At 38.3% G+C, this 22160-nt stretch overlaps 1 protein-coding gene across 2 annotated transcripts in view; it reads left to right on the forward strand.

Annotated features, from left to right (window-relative positions):
• The window catches only part of MYO16 (myosin XVI), a 554921-nt gene that overhangs the window by 384672 nt on the left and 148089 nt on the right, over positions 1-22160 (forward strand). For both annotated transcript variants that reach the window (XM_059902572.1, XM_059902571.1), the window contains exons 22-23: positions 11049-11201; positions 12739-12939. In XM_059902572.1, coding sequence (XP_059758555.1) covers positions 11049-11201; positions 12739-12939 — 354 coding nt within the window. The remainder of the gene's footprint in view (positions 1-11048; positions 11202-12738; positions 12940-22160) is intronic.

Here is a 22160-nt window from a genome sequence, read left to right on the forward strand (position 1 = left end):
ACTCCTAATTTATCCTCCCTCCACCCTGCTATCCATTTTGGTAACTGTAAGTTTGTTTTCTATGTCTGTGAGTCTATTTCTGTTTTGTAAATAAGTTCATTTGTATTATTTTGTTAGATTCCACATATAAGTGACATCATATAATATTTGTCTTTCTCTGTCTGACTTACTTCACTTAGTATGATAATCTCTAGGTCCATCCATGTTGCTGCAAATGGCATTATTTCATTCTTTTTTATGGCTGAGTGGGATTCCATTATATATATATATCACATCTTCTTTATCCATTCATCTGTCAGTGGACATTTAGGTTGTTTCCATGTCTTGGCTATTGTAAATAGTGCTGCAGTGAACATTAAGTGCATGTATCTTTTCAAATTAGAGTTTTTGTCTTTTCCAGATATATGCCCAGGAGTGGCATATGGCAACTCTATTTTTAGTTCTTTAAGGACCCTCCATACTGTTCTCCATAGTGACTGCACCAATTTACATTCCCACCAATGGTGGAGGAGGGTTCCCTTTTCTCCACACCCTCTCCAGCATTGATTATTTGTAGACTTTTTAATGATGGCCGTTCTGACCGGTGAGAGGTGATACCTCATGTTAGTATTTAATCATAGCTCATGTTCTGATAGTGATAGCTATTAGGTATCAGTATGATCTATTTACTGCTCAATGAATTGATCTATGAATATAAAAATATTTTATTGTTAAATATGCAGATTCTCAAATCATGCATACATTAAATATCTAACTCTGTCTTAACACATTTTTCTGCTCTCTGATTTGAATTTTCTGAAATCTTTTCAGGAACTCACCAAGCTATTGATAACACAGTTTAAGAAAAATTTGAATAAGGAAATTTTTTTTTTTTTACATAGCAGAACCCCAATATAGTGCTACTCAGGTTTCTATAGAAAAATACAGAGTAATTAAGTAATGAGATGCTATTTTAATGTACTTCTTATAATAATATTGGATTCTGTATTTAAAAATAGTGTGGTTAGAGGTCCTCAGGCTAACAATTTCTGAAAACTTGTTTTGAGGAAATAAAAAATGAAGTAGAAGAAAGCAATTTTGACCATGTAAACTGTACATTTAATGACATTTTTTTCTTGAAACCTTTTAACCTAAACAATATCACCATTTTAGAGCTAAAGAAACCAAGGCTCAGATAATTTAAGTAACTCAGGGAAGGACATGTAGAGCCAAGATCTGTTTCCAGAACCAATGATCTGCACTATTTCCAGTTTCAAAGGTTCTTTGAAAGTTAGACTTAAAGATTTATTATTATTATAAATTTTCTAAACTTTAATTGCTTCCCATTCATAAATATATATTTTTTATTTCTCTTAAGACACAATATTATTTATTCTATTAAATATAGAAGCAATGAACTTTTAATAAATTTTATGTGATATTGTTTTTTTTCCATAGTGGAGTTTTTCACCAAATGCATTTATTTAATCCGAATAAATAAGTTAGAGAATGCAGGTATATCTTCTTCCTTGTAAAGTGAAGGCAGACCTCCTTTTACTGCACTTTGCTTTATTGGGCTTCACAGACACTGCATTTTTTACAAATTACAGTTTGGGGGCAACCTTTCATCGAGCAAGTCTACTGTCACGTTTTAGTAATCTCATAATATTTCAGATGTTTTCATTACTTTATATTTGTTATGATGATCTGTGATCAGTGATCTTTGATGTTACTAATACAACTCACTGAGGACTCAGGTGACGGTTAGCACTTTTTTTTTCGCAATAACGTATTTTTTAATTAAGGTATATACATTGTTTCACACATAATGCTATTGCACACTTAATAGACTATAGTATAGTGTAAACATAACGTTTATATGCACTGGAAAACCAAAAAATGCATGTGACTCGCTTTATTACCATATTCCTGTTACTGCCATGTTCTGGAACCAAACCCGAACTATCTCTGAGGCCTGCCTGCACCAGGGTGGTTAAAAGGAAGTGTTACAGAATGTAATAGGGAGAAGATATGGATTTGAAAATGTGTATCAGGTCACTTTAGAGAAGAGTGAATTGAGCTCTCTTAATGACAACTAGCCAGGAAGAAGCTCAGCTTTACAGCAGTGTCTGTGCAGATGCAAAGCCCCCGATGTGCTACGAATATGGTTCCATTTAGTTTTCTGCTAAGAATCACCAGTGGCTACAATTTCTAGAGCCCCTGCTACGAGTCAGATGCTTTTCTTGTATGATCACTAGCTCCTGCAGCAACCTTCTCAAAAAGCTAAGGGACGTCCCAGAAGCCTTTGCGGGGCCACGTGGGACTTCAGATGCAAATCCATCTGGTCCCAAAGCAGTGCTCTTTGTGCCATTTTCTTTCTTCCTTTGACACCTCAGGACCACGGCTCTGCAGTCTGTGATTTTTTTCAGTATCTCTAGGCTTTGCATTTAATCCTAGATAATGACAACTCTTTGAAAAAGACAATTATTTCAGTAGCATTTGTATTTTTCAATCTGACGTTAGCAGATTGTCACGTAGAATATGGCAAGAAAATTAGCCAGTAGGTTTATTGTTGGCTGACCCCTTCAGTCAGTCCCTCAAATCCCTGAACAGTGGTGGTTTTTATGTTAAAGGAGATTATAGGCATGAGTTACACGCATTAAAATATTGGATTTATTTTATGCATCTATGTTGCACTGAGTAACAGAATCCCTAAAAGAAATGCTGGAGAGAGAGAAAGTGTTTTTTTTAAATCTGTGTAAAACCAGTGTCTTTATTCCTGTGAAGTAACTGCCACCTCTATTAGCTTAAAACCTATTGCACAGAGTTTGATTTGAAAAATCTCAAAGAGAAACCAGGGGAGGAAAGGGTGTTTGGTTCCTTTAAGAAACAGTAATCTACCAAAAAGGGGTGGAAAGTAGTTTGGTTTTGGAAAACCAAAAAGCAAACAAGAGCAGAAGCAGGTCCCCTCAGTGCCCCGGGCCCGGGATCTGGGAATGAGGCTCCCGACACAGGACTCCAGCAAGGGGTGCAGTCCTGCCACACCGCCGTCCCCAAGCATCAGGCGCCTGTATTTATGGAATAATATCAGAGTGCTGGCAGAGGTGGCCTTTCTCACTGTCAAGTCAAGATAGATGGTGCTGGGAGAAAGGGAACATGTCCTTTCCCAAACAGGGATGGAGAGAAGAAAGGCTCTACAATAATAGGAATTTCAAGGAAGGCAAAATACACTATAGCATTTTAAAGCTGAAACAGATTGGAGACATACTCTTCCCTCATCACCCCCACCCCTGCCATTTTATAGATAAGGTGCTGAAATCAGGAATGACTGACTGGTTGGGGAAACTATATACATTAGCCTCGAAACCCAAAGAGGCGTTCTTCAAAAAAGTAAGTTGGAGATGCAGAGTACACTTGACACAATGAAGGCCCCAGAAAGGGCCCCTGCAGAGAAGACTATTGGCTTGGCTTAGTGTTTAACAGGCTTCTGTTGTGTTGTTTTTTAGACAATAGTAATTGACATCTCATGCAGTTAATGTTCTGCTGAACATATTTGAGAAATACCGAATATCTGAAACCTGACCTCATTCCTGCCCCATCAGATAAAAATGGGTTAGCAGACATTTGGTCTTGTCCAAAACCTCCATAGGACATTTAGTTCACATGAAAAGGTCCTTGAAATTTGGTCCTATCCAAAATGTCCTTGAGCATATTTAGTCTATGCCAAAAGTTTTTGGACAGGACCAAATATCAAGGACCTTTTGGCATGGACCAAAGGTCTCACCGGCCAGATATCTGAAGGACATTTTGGACAGGAACAAATGTCCTTTAATGTGTAACTGCATGATATATGCATCATGTGTATATATGCATGTGTGTGTGTGTGTGTGTGTGTGTGTGTGTGTGTGTGTGTGTATAAACTGATGAGGAAATCAGGTAATGGACTGTGTATGCCATCGTCTATCTCAGTGTGTTCAATCATGTCTCCATATTAGAATCGCCTGGAAAGCTTTCAAAATATATCAGTGCCTGGGCCCTACTCTGATTTAATTGGTTTGGGGTCAGGCCCAGACATCAGCCTTTTTTAAAAACTCCCGGTTAATTCTAATGTTCAGTAAGATTTCGAATCCCTGTCTAACGCCTGGAGCTCTGTCTTCAACTGGAGTGAGCTTCAATTAATCTCCACTTTAATTCTGTGATGCATACATCATGCTTTATTATATTTTTGCTTCAGATAAATTTCACTGAGTAATAAAAATAAAGGGAGAACAGTTGGTGAAAATTTACTCAAGAAATTAATTTTTTCATTAATACAAATGATAGGCCATCTGGATAAGCAATGATAGTCTGTTACTAAAGAGTGTTTTCAAGGGGTGCATGATTTTTATTATTAAACCACTCAGCAATGGCACCTAATGTACAAAGCATGTATTTTAATCAGAGAAGGCGCATGCTAATTAAACAGCTCTTAATAACTGTTCATTATCGTTATGAATACCTACCTTTTACCCACATTCAAGTCTCCTCTGAGGAATACGTGGGAATTTAATGAAACCCAAACATAATTCCGATGGATAGAGTTAAAAAGTAAAAATAATGGTTGTTTTGCATTGAAGTCAGTGATATACTCAATTATTGATGGAGATTTATGCTTCTAGATACATAAACTAATTTGCCTTACAAATCTTTCATTCTATCTTTCTCTGATGGTGTTTAAACACACCCGCATATGCACACACAACACAGCTCAGTGAAAATAAACCAAGAATGCGCAGGTTTTTATCCTGATTTTGGCCACCATTTGGTTGGCGGGATGTATTTTTCCACTTGCCAGCAAGGGGCCTGCCACAGGGTATGTCCACCTTCGTCCCCTTAGCTACCTTTCCTGGCAGTTCCTGAAGTTCATGCTATTAGCACTTCTTTTATATTTTAACTTTTGTTCGAACAGTGAGTGCTTTGAACAGTTTAGAGCAGGGAAAGGCAAACTGATTTAGTAAAAAAGTTTAATGCATGCCTCACTTCAAAATGAGTTTGAAAAACAGTCTACTTCAAACTCCGTGTGCTCCCCGTGATTTCCTTTAATACCCAGCTTCACTCGCCTCTCTTAGAAATGCAGGTCCACCTTCAGTTTCAGGAAGCACCCCTGTCAAAAAAGCTACAAGCCAAAAATCACTCCACAGGCTGCTCAGTTGTACACATCTAGCTGGATTTTTCCTTGGGATTTTTAATAAATGACTTCTTTTTTCTCCCCAGAATACAAAGAACACAATGTACAATTAAAGGTTCAGATATATTGTAAGGATCACCCCATGTCACCAAGTCCCACCGGACACTGCAGCTTAAAAATAAAGCTTTACTTAAAAAGTAAAGCTCAGGAGGGAAGCTCTATGTTTTATGAATCATTTTGACCGGGAAAGCATTCAACTGAGTTGCTCTGTTCAGAAGCACAGGCCAAATCATTTTTTTGTTACCCAAAGTTTGGTACTCTGCTTTAGACTTTCCTTCCTGGGGGAAAAAAAAAAAGTAGAAAAAAAAAAAAAAAAAAAAAGACTAGAAGCCCTTTTCCAGCTCTTTCTAATGACTGCGGCTTTATCCACATTCACACTTGACATCACCATTCTTACTAAAACAGTGGATCAATTCAGTGAAGCCAATATTCAGTTCAGTAAAATATTAGGAAACAAAACCAATTAAAATGTCTAGTTTTTATTATAAAAATGCTTGAGTCAGTTGAAACACTACAGCCACGTTTATATACAGAGATGGTCAGATATAAAGTCAGGAGCAAGATGATTTAGTCAGTTGTCATCAAAAATAATTTTTGTAACTGCAGAGCTGAGGTCTATTCTGAATGCAAAATGATAAGAGAATTATATTTTACAATTTATGTGTCATATATGATATAATTTATATATTTTATAATAATTATTATATTTAATGTGTTTGAGACCTCCACATCTACCTAGGTATTTTCAATTAGAGCATCTCAAAATGAGGGGAAAGGTTAAGTGTCATATAATTTGGATATTTCTTCTACAGTAGAGAATCAGCCGTTGGTGGTCTTATTTCAGAATCCTTTATCAGACGTTTTTATTTTTTCCTGCAGTAACAGACATCATGTTATTTTCATGGCTTCTCCGTTTATTTCTTGAGTAACCTATTTCCCAAAATATATAACATTTAGTCACACTTTCCATAACTACTTTTAAATCAAACTGCTGAGATGTAAGATCTATTTGTGTTGTCTTAAATGATTCAATGCATATTTTAATGTCAAAAAGTTTGAAAAATTACAGTTGTGTGTATCATCTAATCAAAGAGAATCTTTTCCAGTGGTTTCATTTCATAATGGAGTCATTTATTTTCTGTACATTTACTGTAAATATTTCACTCCAAATTGAAGAAATTTCTTTGCAGCATTTCTTAATCTTTGGTAAAGAAATTATCTCAGGACTAAAGGAGTTTATCACATTATTAGATGGGAGGGACACCTCAAAATATTATTTTTTAAGCAAATTGAATATTTTAAAAAATTTTTCATTTTTACCCTAACAACAATTTTCAGAAATTTCTGTTTTTCATTTATGATTAAAATGACAGCAACAAGAAAATGTATTCTTTCACAGTGGCCTACTACTAGGGACAGATGCCACACAGTTTTATAGAAAATGACTTGTCTTTCCAGAATCATTCCTAGAGATTTATACACCATAAGTAAGATTAATATAGATCTTGATCTACTGATATCATTTAGTTTTTTTTTTTAACAACTTTATTGGAGTATAATTGCTTTACAATGTTGTGTTAGTTTCTGCTGTATAACAAAGTGAATCAGCTATATGTATACGTATATCCCCATATCCCTTCCCTCTTGCGTCTCCCTCCCACCCTCCCTATCCCACCCCTCTAGGTGGTCACAAAGCACCGAGCTGATCTCCCTGTGCTATGCGGCTGCTTCCCACTAGCTATCTATTTTACATTTGGTAGTGTCTATATGTGAGTGCTACTCTCTCACTTCGTCCCAGCTTACCCTTCCCCCTCCCCGTGTCCTCAAGTCCATTCTCTACATCTGCATCTTTATTCCTGTCCTGCCCCTAGGTTCTTCAGAACCATTTTTTTTTTTTTTTTAGATTCCATGTATATGTGTTAGCATATGATACTTGTTTTTCTCTTTCTGAGTTACTTCACTCTGTATGACAGACTCTAGGTCCATCCACCCCACTACAAATAACTCAATTTCATTTCTTTTTATGGCTGAGTAATATTCCATTGTATATATGTGCCACATCTTCTTTATCCATTCATCTGTTGATGGACACTTAGGTTGCTTCCATGTCCTGGCTATTGTAAATAGTGCTGCAATGAACATTGTGGTACATGACTCTTTTTGAATTATGGTTTTCTCAGGGTATATGCCCAGTAGTGGGATTGCTGGGTTGTACGGTAGTTCTATTTTTAGTTTTTTCAGGAACCTCCATACTTTTCTCCATAGTGGCTGTATCAATTTACATTTCCACCAACAGTGCAAGAGGGTTCCCTTTTCTCCACACCCTCTCCAGCACTTATTGTTTGTATGTTTTTTGATGATGGCCATTCTGACCAGTGTGAGGTGATACCTCATTGTAGTTTTGATTTGCATTTTTCTAATGATTAGTGATGTTGAGCATCCTTTCATGTGATATCAGTTAGTTTTGATGGGACAATTCAAGGGGATGAATGTGCTAGATTGTATCAAGTACAAGGAAGGAAATATGTTTCAGATGATATTTAATTACTGAATTCCAGCCCTTCCTTTGCCAGCTCTCATGTGCAGAATTTATGGGTCTGTGTCCGTATTCAAACTCTTTTTGCCTCAACAATCAAGCATTTAAAGATAAATGTCCTATGTGGTATGTTCTCAAATGAAGTGACTATATTTTCAATATTTTTATATTCAGGGAATTGATCCACAAAAGTGTGAGTTTATTTAGGAAACATTTAGTTTTAAATTTAAAGAACTTTCAGCTTTGCATATATCTCATGAAATCTAGTTGTCAGGGAGCAGAGGGGAAAAGTTCTGGTTAACCACTGGCCAAATCAGATAGAAGGAAGAAAATTCAAAAAATTTCAGAGATCGTGGATGGAGTGGTAGAGGAAGAGACGATGCCAGAAAAGGGGGATTTTGCAAGTTTGAACAAATTCACTCAAGGTCTTCAGGTTTTAACATAACTTCCAAGACAGCAGCAATGTGGCATAGTTATTTTATTTTTAACTTTTTTTTCGGGTTTAAAAAAGGAGGGTTTAATTAATTATATATAAGAATGAAACCAGACAGGGCAGGGGGCAAGGGGTCACCGGAAAGCACAAGTCCCCTGGAGCCCTCCCCTTCCCCTACCTGCTAAATAGCTAAACAGCTGGAACCAGGTCCCAGTGACCACCGGTCCCTCCAGGCCCCTGGACACCCAGCTCCCTGGGCCCTCAGACTGCAGTCTACCTGCTGCAGACAGGCACTGGCCAGGGCTGGGACAATCAAGGGGTCATTCGGACAGACACATTTTTTTTGGTTGTTTTATGTCAAGCTATTTAATTGGGAATGAGGGAGATACAGATAACAATTTTCCCTCTTTCTTGTTAATTTTCTTAAACAGAAGATCTTATTTTGTAATAGAATGCAGTATGGAAGCTTACTCAGTCTACAGACATTCACGGGTCACCAAATTTACAGAAACCATTTTTTACTATGAAACAGAGAAACAAGAAAAAATATTGGAAACAAGGGCAGTCGCCCTGGGCCATCATTTTTGACCTGGAGCTAAGAATTATTTTGGTTTTTCTTTGTGTGTCAATATATGGTATTTAGATCTCATTTAAATACGTTATTTAAATATTGTATTTGGTATATTTCTACTGTACTCTCCACTTATTATATTAATAGTGAAATATTGATGTATGTTCATCATCCAAATAACATGACTAGATTAGGTCATAAGAGCCTCTACATTTTCAGGTCTCCAACTTCTGCTTCCATCAGGGTAGTCCCGTGTCTGCAATCCTGTTGTTCTCCAATCACCCTGTTTCTGAAGATGTTTGAGCTGCCTCTACTTAAAAAATTCTGGTCCCGGCAAGGACTAAAGAATAGAACTTCTCAGCAAACCATTCCAGCCTCAGGACGAACTCCCTCTGTGTGCTGACCCATGCCATGCACTCCAATATGTTGCTTCTTTTCTTCTCTGAAAAAATTTCCCTCTAAGACTTCGTCGTGTCCCTAGAATCTCATAAATTCCCATCCTCCCAAATAGCTAGGTCTGTGAGAAAATGGAAAACTATGCATGTGTTATTCTTAATTTATTAATTGCCACACCCTTAGGGGCAGGCCTAGACCACCTGTATGGAGAATTAGGGTATTTCTGGTGTTGGTTATGGGGGGCGACTTGGCTTGCTGGTTGGAAGCTGGAATGTAAGGGCTGCTCTTATGTGTCCAGGAGAGAAGCCATGAGCTCCCCATAGAGGGACAGGAATGTCTGAGAGGAGTCCTACTTAGCAGGTGTTGTGGTGATACCAGACCCGGGGAAGAATTTGGGCGCATGGACAAGGGGAACCCAGGGCGGTCTCTCTTTCTTCGGGTGACTGTTCCAGTCTTGTGCGATTTACAGTAGCTTTGGCATTTACTTTGTATAAATACATCCCATTTCACATTAAACATAATCCTAAATATTGTTCCCTTTGCAAATGAGATCTGATTTCCATTTACAAACGCTTTATTGGTAACTTTGATTTATATAAATTATTCATATTTAATTATTTTCAGTGAGTTACAGAATTCTAAATATTTCTAAGTGACTTTGGATTTTACTTAGTATAACATAGTGCAGATGGGGGAACGGGATGGTCTGTGAAACTTCCTGAGCTCACAAAGGTAGTGGGTATAGAGATGGGTGACAGGAGGCCCTGGGCGGAGCGCTGGACCACTCCAGGATGGAGTCAGAGAAGGAGATGGACAAGGGGTGGCCAGTGAGGTAGGAACTGAGAGAGTGGATGTCCTGGAAGACAGTGGAGGCAGTGCCCCAGGGAAGCAGAGGAATCGGCTGTAGACATCACTGGGAGGTCAAGGAAAATGAACATGGAGGGTTGAACGCTGGATTTAGAAATGCACATATCACTGGTGACTTCTAGAAAAGCCATTTTGGTGGAGCAGTGATGGCAAAAATGTACTGGTGTGGTTTGAATAGTGGGGAGGACAGGAATTCGAGAGAAGAAAAGACAACTCTTTTGAGATTTTTGTTATTAAAAAAAGAAAAAAAAAGCAGAAAATAGGAGAATAGCCCAGAGGGAAAGCAAGACTTCATCTTGGCTAGATTTGTGTTATTTTATTTTATTTTATTTTCTAATATCTTAAGGTATTTTTAAGTTAAGAAATTACAACTGTAAGAAATAACACATTTGTTAACAAGTGTTGGTGGGGTGTGGAGAAAAGGGAGCCCTCCCACACTGTGGGTGGGAATGTAAATTGGTGCAGCTACCTTGGAAAGCAGTATGGAGATTTCTCAAAAAACTAAAAATAGAGCTACCATGTGACCCTGCCATTGCACTCCTGGGTATATATCTGAAAAAAAACAAAAACACTAATTCGGAAAGATACCTGCATCTCAGTGTTCTTAGTAGCCTTATTTACAATCGCCAAGATATGGAAATATGGAAGCAACTTAAGTGTCCATCAAGAGATGAATGGATAAAGAAATATATATATAATATTTGTTGACAAGAGCCCAAATATATATTCCTTTTGGAAATATTTTTTAAATACTCAAATATATTTTAGACCCCAAATTTGTAAGTTAATACTGTAATTATACTTCTTGTTGTTTTTAACACGCTCAACTTCAACGGCGTAATCAGACCATATGAAGTCAACAGCGTCAAGTGAAGCTCTTTGCTCTGGCTTCTCGGGGACGACTGTAGTGCGGCATCTAGATACACTAACTGTGCTGACCGTTCTTGAGTCAACATTTCACCGGTCTGAAATGTGTCCTGGAACCATGAATCTGCATGCCGAATCATCTTGTGAATTGTTTCCTTTTTCCCCACAATAGCTCTGTGTCAACATGACCAATGAGAAGATGCACCACTATATCAATGAAGTGCTTTTTCTACAGGAGCAAACAGAATGTGTACAAGAGGGAGTTACCATGGAAACGGCTTATTCTCTTGGTAACCAGACTGGAGTTTTGGATTTTTTTTTCCAGGTATTCACATAATATAATTAGATACTTTACAGGATGCATGCATTTAAATATACTGGAGACAAAGAACTTTCTTTCATGGGGCCTTATTTTGAGGATATCTTTATGGCAGACTCAGCAATTTCTAATTTATTTATAATCTTTCAGTGTTGATTGAGGAGCACACGACCTTTTCTCTGAAAGGGCATTTGAGGGATTACCAATTGATTAAAAAGACAAGAAGTATCAGATCATTTTGTTATAAAAAATATTCAGCTGCAGTTATGTCGCTAAAACTCTCCTCTTGGCGTAGTTATAAATACCCATTGTACAAATATAATATTTTATAAAGTAACTCTAAGACTAGCAAGACCATAAAACAAATTCAGCAGAATCTTGTTTGTCTCCAAATTTCTAAGTTTGAATATGGAAAACCTTGGCAGAAAAAAATATATATATACGTACATATCATCTTAGTATTTCTGCAGGTGTTTATGCTTATCTTTATTGTTCCTACCTTACAAAGCAAGAATCTTTGCCTCAATATCGCCATCATAAAAGCAAAAATCTATCACACAAACATCAGTCTCTATCTACTAATATAAGGCTTTATATAGATTCACCAATAATATTTCTAAAACACTTGAACAGTGTTTAAAACTGATACCATTTAGCTATTGAGGAGAACAGTATATAATTTTCTACCCTTTATTTTTATAAATGTATACTTACAAATTAACTTTATTCATTTTCTGAATATGTGCAATGTTCTTGTTTCTGGTACCAACTTGTCAACGTTCCTTGTTTTAAGTACAGAAGAAGTTATCTTCCTCCAAAAAGCCCTCCCTCATCATGACACACGTAGTATACAGTTTACCTCCTTAAGGTTATAAGATGGGTTGACAGTAATATATACTTACCTGAATATGGGAAGCCTTGGGTACCCACTACCCTCCTTCTCGCTTTCTGCTATGTCCTTGACTGCTAAACTGCAGCCAGCAGAATGAAGTTATTTCTGTCTCTTGGGTTATCGTCCTTGGGGTCTCATCGTTGGAATGGTTATTTCAATAGTGGGACCCTCATCAGTATGAACTGGAAATGTCAGTGGATATTTCTGCTGCAACTCCTCTTTGATATCCCCCAAAATGAAATGAAAAGACATACCAAATATAGGGTGAAACTTGAATTTCTACCTATAAATAGGTAGGTCTATATACCAGAAAGAAAACATACAACTTTTCTGTAGTTGGAAATTTTATTTTTATTAAGGTGAGAATATATATTTTAACAACGCCAGCATTTTAATGACTTTAAAATACACTTATTTATTTTCAGTTCCTCTAATCAATAAATACTACTGAGAACCAACACGACATCAGAGGTTTGCTAGGTGGTGCGGATACAGCAATGAACAAAAATAGACATGTATTGATAATAAAGACTAATTTATTTTCTCAGTGCTTGTATGAACATGGTGAGGCTGTAAATGGTATGCATGAGCAATAACAAAAATGGCAAATTGAGTAATAGAAGGAAAAAACTCTCTCTTCTTAACTTGCAGAAGCCTTCTGGATTTCTCTCTTTATTGGATGAAGAAAGTCAAATGATTTGGTCAATGGAACCAAGTCTTCCCAAAAAGCTACACAGTCTTCTAGAATCCTCAAACACAAATGCAGTTTACTCCCCCATGAAGGATGGGAACGGGAACCTCGCCCTCAAAGACCAAGGCACAGCTTTCACCGTTATGCACTACGCAGGACGGGTGAGTTCAGAGAACTGAGCAATTTATGGTACGCACTAATGGGTCAAAGGTCTTAAGAACAAGCCTTAAAGGTTCTGATATTTTAGAGTTTTGATAATTGAAACTGGGTGAACAACCCACAAAATGTTTCTTTCCTAAGCCTGATAAGGACTTAACATCTTCAGAATGTGGGTGATGAAGCATGCGGTATGATTCTTCTCATAACGTTTCCATATTTATAACTTAATAATACGAACAAAAGAGACCTGGATTTAATACAAGAGCTCTTCTGTGGAATTTGGGATATTTTCAAAATCCAAACAAACATTGGACATCTGAGTTTACTTACCCTCAATATAGTTGTTAGTATTAAATTACTTTTCCTAAACCTAAGGAAGAAAGCAACTCTCCGATCCCTCTCCATTTCCTAACCAGCTTTGTAAAACATGCTTCCTTCTTCAAATCCTTCAAGGACTGACTCTTATCTGTCTAAAACATGTCACAGTCCTGAGGCCAGCCTCCTATCGGGCTTCTCCGAGCTGGTCCCTGTCACTTCCTCCAAGGCTTACCTGCCACAACTCTCCTCTGCAAAACCCCTGTTTAGGTTCTTTTTTCCAATCCACTCCCTGTTTTCCTGCAGATCCCTCCCCGCACACGTGACGCCTCTTCACACTCAAGCTGGAAATATCCTCCTTGCCTTCTTCACAAGGTCAAATTTTATCCATCTTTTAATGCTCACATCCACGTCCCACTTAATCTCCGATCCAGCTTCCGTCTATAGTTAATTCTTCCACTTTTGAATCTGTACCCGCCAGACTTTCCTCCCTGTTTGGGATGTAGCACAAATAACATTATTAGGGGGTGAAACCCCGAGTCACTCTCTCACTCTCAGTGTATTTCAGTTCACTTCTGCCAGTGTTTACTGAGACTCTACTATATGCCAAACCCAGGGCACTAGAGGATCAAAGATGAGTAAACCGTATCTCTTGCCCTCAAACGTGTCACAGTCAAGTAAGGAAAAGGAAAGTTAACAAATACTTACGCTATAATTTGCTCATAGTAATATTAGTCATGTTAACAAAATTCTCCGTTACCACAAAGAAGAAAGAATTTATTTGGCTCCAAAAAAGAGTGTAGAAATGTTTTCAAGAGGAGGTAAAACGTGACCTTGGCCTTTAAGGGGGTGCTGAGCTGCCTGAGATTACGAGGCAGGAGCCTCCCAGTAAAGACAAGGGCTTCTGAAAATGAATGAACCGTGCGTCTGTCTGCATTCGGTTGCAAAGGACAGAATCCTGTGTAGCTGTTCAAGCAGAAAATAACTTCAGTGCGGGAAAATCACTGTCGGGGGGACTCTAAGTTGAACTTCCAGAAATGACCTTAAAACCACTCCACAGGACAGGGCTCCCTCTGTAGCTAGGGCCACGTCTTTGATCAGGAAGCCTGCAGCCTGATTGAGAAACTGCTGCTACAGGTACTGACTCCCAGTAACTGCTGCCACCTAAACCAGTAAGAGGCCCATTCCCCGGCACTCAACAAGGAAGAGTCAGTGGCTGAGCCTGGAACCTTCAGTGCTGGAGAAAACCAACATCTCCTGGACATGCTCACCAGGTAAAACACAGACACAGCAGAAATGCAGCCTCCACCACTTCAACTTTCTAAATCTCGGGCAGTAGTTCAGACAGGTGGAAGCCGCAGAACGAGCGGACCCTAGCTGCAAAGGAGTCTGGGAGAAGTAATATTCGCACTTTCCAACATCTGCAGGGCAGGAAGTGACCAGGATAAACCTAACACTCCGCCATTTCCACCCACATCGTAGTTGGGAAATGGTACCAGACGTTTGGTCAAGTCTATGGAGGTTGGTAGGAAAAAAGTCTAGGAAGGTTGTTTGTGGTGAAATCATGAATAAATATGCATGTATGCCTCAGGACTTTGTCCTCTTGACAGTGTTAACTTATCAGATGGTTTTAGACAGGGTGGGGGATGAAGTGAGAAAACCAGAGGACATGACGTAGGTAGGTTGGGAAGAAAGGAAGGGGGGCAATGGAAACACTCCAACAAGGACTGCGTTTGAGCCAAAGCGGCAGGACAGAGTGGTGGCATTCCCAGGGAAGAGTGAGTGACTGAATGTGTGGAGCCAGGGAGGGGACACAGCTGGAGATGACCCTGAGGGCCTCACGCTGTTGACTGATGGAGGTTGTTTTAAGCCAACCGAGAAGGGAAATCCTGGAGAAGGAGGCTGTTTGGAAGGAAAGATATTCCGCTTTAGATGTTTGGAATTTGAGGTTTTTAATGGAAATTCCCATGAGATGCTGAAAATACTTGACACTGGGAGGCTGGCTGCTTCTAGAAATCTAGTCATAGTTTGGGAAATGTGTATAATTGCACATGGAGAAGAGGGAGAAAGATGTTAGTAGGAAAGAAAAGTATCACAGAAACGAAGAGAAAAGAGACGTCCGGGTCAACAGGAAGTGAGCCTCGACAGGACACTTAGGCCAAGGAACAGCTTTGTGAGAAGTTCTGGTGGGACGGTGCCATATGATGGCTTAGTGGATGTGGGGAGGAAGTCAGTGGATGATTTTATATAATAAAGAGATATTCTCAGAAATTATCAACTATCCTTTAGAGTTGAGAGATTTAGCCTTTACATTTTTTTAATAACAGTAGCAATCTTTTAGTCCTATGTGCAGATTTTTTAATCTATATTTTCTTTATATTAAGAATTTACTAAAGAATATAGAAACAAAGATACTTGCATAATAAAATAACATGTTGTTTTACTTTTCAATTCAAATGTTAGAATGTTAGAATACTTTTCAATTCAAAAGCTTTTGTGTCAGAATTTATTTTATTGAGGTACAGTTAATTTACAATGTTGTGTTAGCTTCAAGTGTACAGCAAAGTGATTCAGTTACACATAAATATATATATATATATTTTTTCAGAATTATAGGTTATTCTAAGATATTGAGTATAGTTAGTCTAAGATATTGAGTATAGTTCCTGGTGCTGTACAGTAGGTCCTTGTTGTTTATTTTATATATAGTAGTGTGAATCTGCTAATCCCAATCTCCTAATTTATCCCCCCCCCCCCCCCGCTTTCCTCTTTGGTAACCATAAGTTTGTTTTCTATGTCCATGAGTCTATTTCTGTTTTGTAAATAAGTTCATTTGTATCATTTTTTTAGATTCCACATATGTGATGTCATATGGTATTTGTCTTTCTCTGTCTGACTTACTTCACTTAGTCTGATAATCTCTAGGTCCATCCATGTTGCTGCAAATGGCATTATTTCATTCTTTCTTATTGCTGAGTGATATTCCATTGTGTATATGTACCATATCTTCTTTAGCCATTCATCTCTTGATGGACATTTTATTATGCAAGTATCTCTGTTTCTATATTCTTTGATAATCCCCAGTGCCTGGGAGAGTATCTGGCACATAAAACGCACCAATAAATATTTGATGAATAAATGAATTATTTGATACTTAAAAAAAATAATTTGTTGAATTCATAGGATTTAGTTGAAAAATTACAATAAGGTATAACTGATGATTTTGGAAAATTATTTTTCTGTAAGTTTCTTGGAAGCTATCTTCAGTCGGTATATACCTGACCCGCCTTGTAAGTGTGTTTGTATTGTATCTTGAAGATACACTAGATGTTCAATAAGTGATAATTGCATTCAACTGAATGGTACCAAGGTTTGGAATAAAATTTTGCTTGCTAATTATTGTATGTTTGCATTTAAAAAGTATTCTACAAGCACCTAATAAAATGTCAATGGTTTTAAGAAAATCTGGGGAAAAACAATGAAGAGTTTGAGTGAATGGAATCATTTCACTGAGTTCTGATAGCAATAAAGCAAAGCAGAGAAAGCCAATTGATTAGTTGCCACATAGCTAAAGCCCTGTGGAATCATGAAATTTCCTGTAAAAGCACCTGTATATTTTAAAGCAGGATTTTCCATAATTGGAGTCAATTTTGTGGTTTTATAAAAGTCTTTCATTTCACTGAGATGTACTAAAGAGTCTTAGCCCAAGGACTCCCTGAGGACTCATTCACATGTTAAAGTATAGATTCTATGTAATTTGTGGCAATATGTCAAGCCATATGCCATTCTAATCATCAGATGTAACTTCGTATACTTAAATTTTGAGCTATTGCGTTTTCAAGGAAAGCAGCACATTCTGCATTTTATAAATCAGGGGATGTAGCAAAGAGCTAATTGGCTTAAAATCAGCAGGCAGGGTCTATTTTGGACAGTAGGATGAGCAATCCTGAATAGCTCTTTGATGATAAAGTTGATCCCAGAGGAGACCTCAATGGCTTTGGGGTTCGTGGGTTTGTTCGTAGTCTCTTCTTTGGCCAGATGGATGTGCTAGAGAGTTCTTATCACCACTTGCCCCTCCATGCCTGGTTTACCTAGTTTTGTTAGTAAAAACATGCCCTATCTCATAGGAAGGACGATCATTACTGCTGGTGATGATATTGACATCCAGCCTCCTGCCCCCAGAGACCCACACATGTGACTGTTCTGCTCTGACTGCGAGACCCTGCCATGCTTCTGAATCTCATTTGGAGCAGAGGCTCAGAAGTCCTTTTAGAAATGTTTAAGCAACATTATTTAAATTGTAGCTGAAGATCTTCCCTAAACACATTTGAATTTTTCATTACTCATAGGAGCGTGGTGTATTTTCCAATCTCCATTACAGAAATATTTTAAAGTAAATGGGATGAGGCTGTGCATGAAGTATTAACAGGGTCTCACTAATGAGCATGAATTTGAATTAAGGAAGCTGTGAGTTGTGTGTTTTTTTATCGTTGTTATTTGTTTTAGCAAATTTTAAACCTTATATGGGGTTACCTGTTTTAGGAATTGCTCTTAAATTTCTTTTAGTGATTTAAATGATGGATAAGCATGAAATCCAGAAGTGTGTCTAATTTTATTGGCTTTTAAAATTAAGAATCTTGAAGGAAAGAAGAATTAGGATTTGGCAAAAGACGTTGGCTCTTAGGAAAGTTGAACTTCCTAATCACCTTCCATGAAGGTGATTCCTAAACTCTAATAGGAAGTAGTATTTTGAAGTTCCTACATTCTAACGTGAGCAAAGGAAATTAAGAGATAGTAAAGCAATCTGAAGTAATAAAAGTTAAATTCATGAGAACAGAGGTCAAGATTAATAGCTATAAAATATATGACACTTACATATTTGACCTTCTTTGGTGTCTGCTCGTAAGGTCTTTGTCTGAACATTGTTTATTATGATCATGTCTTTTTTGGCGTGAAGTGATTCTTTTGGGATCTCAGGTAAGCATCCCGTTGTATGACTGGCCTTGATGATTTATACAAATCGTGCTGGGGTGTTGCTCTTACCTAAGGTGACGTGCCTGTGTTTTAGCCTCCTTCTGTTTCCACACCCATAAGTATCATAGTGGATGGAATGGTGCTGCCCCACACAAAAGACAGGTCCTCGTGCTTGTGCCTAGAACCTATGACTGGGATCTTATTTGGGAAAAGGCTCTTTGCATATGTAATTAAGTCAAGGATCTTGAGACAAGAAGGTCCTCCTGGATTATCTGTTGAGCTCTAAACCCAGTGACAAGTATCCTTGTAAGAGGGAGGCCGAGGGAGATTTGAGAGAGAAAAGCAAGTGGAGACCAGAGTGATGCTGCCACAGGCCGAGGAAGGCCGGGAGCCACCAGAAGCTTGAAGAAGCACGGAAGGAGGGCAGGGATGCCAGATTCCAGAGTGGTTGCTGGTTACAGCAGCCCCAGGAAACTAACGCACGTGTTCATTGGGTCAATGTTTACAGATTAGAAAAGCAGTGAGGAGTTTTAACTCGTAGCGTTGTAGTTTTTGTTTTCTTTTAACACATTTGATCCATTTGAAAATGACTCCTGCATTTCTCCATCTCTATTTTTGCTCACAGGGTTTCCTCACCTGTAATGCCCCTTTCCTCTTTCTTTCCAAATCATACCCATCTTCCCAAGGCCAAGTTCTTGGCCTGATCCAAATTTCCCTGCTCTGTCTCTTCCCTCATCAATAAGCACACCTGATACTTACCTAGCAGTGTTCAATTTGCAGAGTGCCTGGGAAACATTTTCACCACAACCTTCTTTGTAAATGTTACTGTGTCAGTTTTCCAGTGAAGTAAGCCTTGGTGGGGTTTAGTGGTTCACCAAATATTATACAGTTATGTGTGAGTCTCCTGGGGGCACCATTACGAAGTCCCCCATCCAGCATGGCTTAAAACCGTAGAAACGTATCCCCTCTCACAGTTCTGGCGGCCAGAGTCTAAAATCAAGTGTCCACAGGTTGGGTCCCTCTGCAGGCTCCGAGAGAAATCTGTTCGAAGCCTCTCTTCCAGCTTCTGGGCTTGCCAGCAGTTGGTGTTCCTTGGTTTGTAGACACAGCACCCAGGTCTCCGCCTCTATCTTCACGAGGTTTTCTCTCTGCGTGTGTCTTTGTGTCCCTTTCTCTTCTTTAAGGACACCAGTCATTGGATTTGGGGTCCCCTCCCATCCAGTAGGACCTCATCTTAACTAATTACCTCCACAAAGGTCTTATTTCCATAAAAGGGCACATTCTGTGGTTCTGGGTGGGCATGAATTTTGGGGGCACACCAGTCAACCCGCTACAGACCAGTAGGTCACAATATGGTGTCTCAGCTTTCTCACCCCCCCACCCCCATATCTTTCTCTCTCCACCATGGTATGTGCTGAAATCTTAGTGTTTATTATCTCAGTCATGAAATCTGTGTTGTGTAACAGAGAAGACGTACTGGGGCACTTGGGGCTCCATTGCCGTGACTTTGAGGGGTACACTGACCCTCAGCTAACATACCCATGGAGTTTGTAACTAAGGGGAATATACTTATGAACCTCGTAAACTTGTTCTGAAGGGTAAGTGGTGGGCAAGCAATCAATGCAGGTACAACTGTTTTGAGACGTTGTGTCAAAGATGCGAGTCCTATTTCCCCAACAACTGCTGAAGGTCTTTCCACGCAGGAATACCACCATATTTGGCAAAATTTAAAACTCATCAATCACAAGTATCGAAGTCCTGAAAATATTTTGGGAATTACCTAATCAACTGGCTGTACTGAGAATATTAGAGGCCCAACTGACTTTCTCAAATTGAATCATTGGTAAATGTCCTTGATTAGTTAAGAAAGATATTTGTTAATTCTTGTATCTTATAAATGTGCTCACGTTGCATAAATAAATGTTTTATAAATGTGTTAGAATATTTATTTTTATTTATCATGATGTTATTAATATCGCTTTAGCAGATGATAAGGAATATGTAACCACCAAAGTTATAGTATGATATTTTCTTGTACTTCCTATCACACTTGAAAGACTTCAGTGGAAGGTAAGTGCAGGAGATTGAGATTGTCTCTATCTATGGAAACTATAATATTAAAAGAAAAAATATTTAGATAAATGTTTCACCTTATGTTAATGTGACATTCTGTTTTTCACTGACTATACAGGTGGTTTTTGTGATGGGTAACGCTACCTTGATTAAAGAGAATTTTTGTAAAAAATTATATTCTTTACCATTTAGCTTTATGACTAATATTTTAATCAAGCATACAGGTGTGTGAAATTTTACTGCAGATTTTTAAAGGTCCTCTCAATATCATTTTCCTTAAGAAAATTGAAGCGCTCTCTGCAATTTACATACATAATCCAAGATGTAATTTACAACAGAAGGAAAACGTACAGCGCGTTATATAATGTGCTCGTGGGTGCGTCTTTATGTGGGTGGGGTTTGCTTGTATTCATCAAGGTTCCTTTTCCATCCTCCTAAATCACATCCTGGTGAGGTGGATAAAGTCCTAATCCCAGACTGTAGACCCTAATCGTTATCATCATGTCACTGATTTCCACAAGCCTTTCCGGGAACCCAATTACTAAAACATTGCTGATAGGAGTGATGTGGGGAAAAGACTGATTTGTGGCCAGTCTATAAAATACCTGAACTTTTTTTCCCTTCTCCTTGAAAAAGGATCTACCCCTATTGTGGAATAAATTGTTTGAAATATGTCGGTTGAGATTTATGGTGTTGCCCAGACGTCTGAGAAGCAGAGATCTCTATCTCATTGAGGCTGCAGTACATTCTAGGTGACAGAGGGATGAAAGCCGACCTCTTTGCCCTCAGACGTATTTACATAACATGTATGTGGGTGAAACCTTGGTCGCTTCAATTTCCCTGTGTCACCTGTGTCAGGAACACCTTCTGTGGCTTGTCTCCTGGCCTTCACCTCCAGAGATTGGTGGGGACACAGTGTTCCCAAGAAGACTCTGAAAGTGAACCTTTAAATCAACGGGAAAAGGAGATGAACTCATCAATAAGGAAGTTTCTCCAGGCAGAATCCCCAGACATAACAATGAAACCTGTCTGGTCCAAGCCAAACTGATACTATTAAAGGTTATTTGACAAAGGTATTTTGACCCACACAAAGAGAGCTTAATTTCCATCTGTATTTGTTCACCTCTTGGGCAAACTTTTAGAAAAACAAAAATTAACTCCCCCAGGCTTCTCGTGCTCCATTTCTTCTATCAATTTCACCTTTGGCTTACATTTTTGTAGACTTGATAAATGTCTCCTCATCCAGAGTTTCATTAGGAAGAGAAAATACAGGCTCTTATTTAGGGAATCTTCCCGTTTTTTTCAAAGATTTAACTGGTTCTTTTTATCTTCATGGGCTGACAGACATTTATAAATAGGGAACTTTAGATTTCCTAGAATATTGATATCTTATTGTTAGTTGATTGGTATTTTTTCTCCTTAAAAGGAACCAATGAAGCGTGTTCATAAATTTCAGTTGTGGTAATTTTAATTCAATGCCCATATCCAGAATCTAGATATCTAGATAAGGACCCTTAACAGTAATACTATGTGCTTCTAATAACTTTCTCTGTTGATTAGTATTTATCAACTTAAAGTGAATCAGGATGAGAGCAAGCACAACTATTAGATGGAATCGCTTAATGGAAAAGTAAAAAATAGAAGCCTCTGCTTATAAATATTGATGCAAGAGAGAGATCAATTTACCACTACACATGAAATCCAGACATTTTTCAGCAGACCTCAGATAGAAAGCTGAAACAAGGCATGAAAAATTATCAGACCCATTTATATTTACTGAAAACGATCTTATTTCTTTTGCTAAAATCCAATCTTTACACACATTCTGATGTGCTATATAGTGAACTCAAGAGTCTATCTC

The sequence above is a fragment of the Balaenoptera ricei genome, chromosome 18 (assembly GCF_028023285.1).
Source record: "Balaenoptera ricei isolate mBalRic1 chromosome 18, mBalRic1.hap2, whole genome shotgun sequence".
Taxonomy (NCBI): domain Eukaryota; kingdom Metazoa; phylum Chordata; class Mammalia; order Artiodactyla; family Balaenopteridae; genus Balaenoptera; species Balaenoptera ricei.